Source organism: Perca flavescens, chromosome 11 (genome assembly GCF_004354835.1).
Source record: "Perca flavescens isolate YP-PL-M2 chromosome 11, PFLA_1.0, whole genome shotgun sequence".
NCBI lineage: Eukaryota > Metazoa > Chordata > Actinopteri > Perciformes > Percidae > Perca > Perca flavescens.
This window is the reverse complement of record NC_041341.1, coordinates 34,403,364-34,407,545: the sequence shown is the minus strand read 5'-3', so window position 1 is coordinate 34,407,545 and position 4,182 is coordinate 34,403,364. Positions and strand designations below refer to the sequence as shown.

The window sequence follows — 4,182 nt, the reverse complement described above, 5'->3', positions numbered from 1 at the left end:
TGGAACTGCTAACAACTCATAGAAATCTGAAACATGACAAAAAAACGCAACAAGACACATTTTTTTGTAAGCCATTACAAGCCAGAGAGTTTGGGGAACTACTGGTTTAGTCTTCTAGGCGTGGCTTGTGGCTCGGAGGTAGAGGGGGTTGCCCCTCAACAACAAGGTTGGAGGTTTAATCCCAGACTCCTTCTACCACATATAAAAGTGTCCCCGAACAATACACTGAACCCCATGTTGCTCCCCGGATGCTGTATGTATAGCTGTTCACTTCTCCTAATATTTAGGATGGGTTCAAATGCAGTAATTGGATTTCACTACATTGAACTGTATGTATGTGATGAATAAGAATACAGTTTAGTTTTGTTGAACAATGTGTTGTACTTCATCATGTGTTCACTGTCTTACAAATTAAATTAAAAGTATTAGAGTCAAAAGGACAATAATTCCCTCTGAAATACAATGCAGTATACAAAAAAAATGGAAATATATGGAAAGTATAAGTGCAAGTTTATATACTTAGTTACATTTCACAGCTATATGTCACACACATGGATTCTGAGATCAAAAATGAAGTCAGAGGTAAAAACGCTGTGAAATGACATTTTGTGCAGAATGATTTGCCTGTGGGCTCGCTATATGAAAATCTTTTAAGTCCAACCTACATCCTGCTGTACATCAGATTCCTTCTGATCACTAGAAACATTTGGCCTCTGTTTCCATTCGGACTACGTCGTGGTCTTACTGACAGCCGACTCCCAGAGCAACTGAGAAAACATAATCATTTATTGAAATTATTGACCAACGTGTATACTGGAATACGAAGACATATAGAAACATGTTTGCAACACTGTATGGACAGTTAAATTGAGGCTATACAGCTTATATAGGTCCACTGATTTCCATTTCTTTTTAAATAAATATATACATAAGTGCGTACATATGTATGGACTGTCTTTGTGAGACACTTTCAAGCAAAAATAGCATCACGTCACACAGCAATGTCCTCTGTATGGGGAGGGGGACCCCTGTTCAGGTCAATGAATAACCTCAACTCCACAGAATGCACAGAACACCTGCACTGCAAATATAGACTGAATCCATCTGGTAAAGGCCGTTCATCCGTAGCAATCTCTCTTATTATATTTATTAATAACTATTTAAATATATCATAATAATTTCACTTATTTCCAAAGCAGAGCAATCCGTTTCAGAAGGGTCCTTTAACATGCCATCGTGGAGAGATATGCTGCTTTCTGCTCAAAATAAATCCGCAAAGCATGTGAAACTATTGTGAAAATAAGTGGAATTATAATGATCTCGTATATATAGTCTGTGAGAATGGATAGATTTGAAGTCTGAATATGAGACGTCAGTACTTCGTTGCGCGGTGGCGTCTTCTTCCTCTTGTCGGACTGATCAACATGGTTGATTAGATCGAACTGAGGTGTAATTTCTGTCATGGCAGTTATAGGATGGAGTGCTGCGATTATCCCATTTCAGTCCGGGTACAAAAGGAAGCCGGAAAATGTGCTGTATTTGTTGTTGTTTCCGCCGTGCGCCTTGCCGCCGTCCAGTTTGACATAAATCTCGTCTCCGGAGTCCAGATGCAGGACGACGCTGTTGCTGGCGTAGTCGTAGTTCTGGTCGGCGTCCTGCGCTATGGCGCTGGCTCGGACCTGCAAATGAAGAGAGAGAGAGAGCATTGAGTATATGCCCCTCCTGCAGGCAGACGCTACGTTCATTTACAGCAGGACCGTCCGAACACAAGTGCGCGCACTTATGGCATTTATGGCACAGTTCTCCACAAACCGAGCATTTAGCATGTATATACAGACGTATCAAAACGGGATAAAATAAAGAACCAACATCCAGACCACAGTCGTGGACTTTAGATTACTTTGCGTGCGCTCTGCATCTGCCTATCCTTTGCGCAATGGAGAGCTGATTCACACACAAGGCAAGAACTTTAATGAATGTGTTTAATCAGCACGTACATACCGCACGGTTTAAAACACAACATTATTATTTAGCCTACCTGTCCGTTTTTGCACAAGTCGGCCCACATGCTTGTCCCGTCTCCTCCGCGCATCAGCACATGATAGGTGAAGTAGTAAATCCCAGCCACTTGGCATGTGAACTTGCCGGTTGTCGGGTCATAGTGGTTCCCCAGGTTCGTGACCACGTCGTCGAACCTTAACACTTCGTATCCCTCGTGTGGATTTTTTAGACCCACATAAAACGCTATCTTTGCCCCGCCGATAGCAGAGCCGAGCTCTCCACTGGTGTCGGTCTGCGCTGTGCCCACTACCCTGGGATGCCCCGTCTTTTCAGAATCTCCTCGGTCCCCCGGAGGCCCTCTCGGACCTGGTGGCCCCGGTTCGCCTGGCGGCCCCCTCGGCCCGGGTTTCCCCGGCCGACCCGGCTCGCCTTTAGTCCCTTGAACAAAGGCCGGAGAAGGGACTGCGCTCAGCTCCTGCATGACCTCCAGAGCCGTGGCGCTCGGTTTGGGGTTGTACGGGTCACAGATCATCCGACAGGTGCCCATCATCTCGTAGTGCGCATCGGTTCTGGAAGTTTGGACCAGCAGGGGAATGGCGATGATGAGTGCCAAAACCATGACGACGCCAACCACAGCGGCGACGATTCTCTTCCTCTGGAAAGTCCGAGAAGCGAGCGCTAAAAAGTCCGTTTTGCTTTGAGACGTAATGGTGGAAGGTAGTAAGGGCTAAAAACCACGGGAAAAAAACAGAGACTGGACCAAAAAGGAGTCACTCAACCCAAAGAGAGAGAAACAAACGCGATGTAACCCTTAAGCCCAGTTCCACCCTGCAGCGTTTAGCGCGGTGCCAGTGTCACTTGGCGTCACACAGTTGACAGGGGAAATATTCGTTCTGGCATGGCTGGACGCGGCGGATCTCCGAGCAGAAGGATGCTCCCAGCGGTTTTTGTTCGTCTGCCGCAAGAGAGATGCTGACGTAACAAGTTCAGGGCAAAGCCTGTTGCAATTTGGATTTTGACTATACCACAATAATCATGTCATCTTTATGTATGAATTATAAATCCCTCAAGGAAAAGGATCAGGAAGCATTACTGACACTTTGAAATCCCTAGCAGACTGTGAGACATTTCCTCTTTTATCTTTTTTTCTACGTTATAGAAAAATCATCTTAATGCAGATTATGTCCTTGAGAAAAGGGGGCTGAATAAATCACTGGTATTGTTCTTAACTAAATCACTGGTATTGTTCTTAACATACCATCTGTATGAAAAGGTGTTTCCACGTTTTGAGATGTACAAGATTATATGCTTAATTTGATGTGCCAAAATAATATTAAAAAAATAACTAGCCTTTATTAACTTTTTTTTCAACTAAAGTTATTATATTTTAAAATAACTTAGAATCTATTTTGAAACAACACAGTGATGAGCAGGTATGTCATATAAAGACAGATACTGTATTGCACCTGTCATCATGAGGAGTCTCACGCAGCCTGCTGTGGCTCTGAATGAGCTTTTCAGAGAAAACCTTGATGACAGGGGCGGAGTCAGATGTTGTAAACATCGGGGCTTAGCCCAAACCTAGGGGGGGTTCGGGGGCATGCTCCCATGGGGAGTATTCTTTCCCCAATTTTACTGATTGAATCCACATCCACAGTCCCAGCTTTCCTCTCAGACCTAGATTGTTGCAATTCCAAGACTGTATGAAGCCCAGTATGTAGACTTATTCAAAAACATCATTTTAGAAGAGGCAAAAATAACACTTTTATACGGCATCAAACTTGTGAGTACCTATAGATCCCATTTTCATTCAGATATATTGAGGTCAGAGGTCAAGGCAATGGCAGTTGCTAAAATGTAGCTTATGTTTGGAGCATTATTTAGCCCACTTTCCAAAAATGATAGCCAAGCATGGATTCCCTGATACCAATAAATTGCTCTAGCTTTAAAACAGAACCCGTTATAGCCTCTAAAACTAGGCCAAAATAATTCAGCAATTTGGAGGAAAATATTCGGGGCCGGAGCCCCAGAATATAATTTGACAGTAATGGCCATGCGGATCTCATGAAATGCTACGTACTGTATATTAAGATTTAATCATAACGGGAAGTGTAGGATCCAGAAAAAAAGGCTTCAACTTGATTTATTTAAATTCATCTCTTCTTTTTTACCTTTATTTAT

General features: G+C 43.3%; 1 protein-coding gene across 1 annotated transcript; it reads right to left on the bottom strand.

Moving 5' to 3' along the window:
• Positions 1–647: 647 nt before the first annotated feature.
• On the bottom strand, positions 648–2,944 carry c1ql2 (complement component 1, q subcomponent-like 2). Its single transcript, XM_028591815.1, has 2 exons — positions 2,039–2,944; positions 648–1,679 (listed from the first exon to the last, which is right to left on the bottom strand). Exons 1-2 carry the CDS (start codon positions 2,618–2,620, stop codon positions 1,500–1,502), a joined length of 762 nt encoding a protein of 253 aa, XP_028447616.1. The 5' UTR covers positions 2,621–2,944; the 3' UTR covers positions 648–1,499.
• Positions 2,945–4,182: the final 1,238 nt, after the last annotated feature.

Excerpts from the sequence above, each read along its gene's own strand:
- c1ql2 (XM_028591815.1), bottom strand. The coding sequence starts at position 2,620 with ATGGTTTTGGCACTCATCATCGCCATTCCCCTGCTGGTCCAAACTTCC. Across the intron at positions 1,680-2,038 it reads ACTTGTGCAAAAACGGACAG|GTCCGAGCCAGCGCCATAGC; the intron begins GTAGGCTAAATA and ends CTTCATTTGCAG.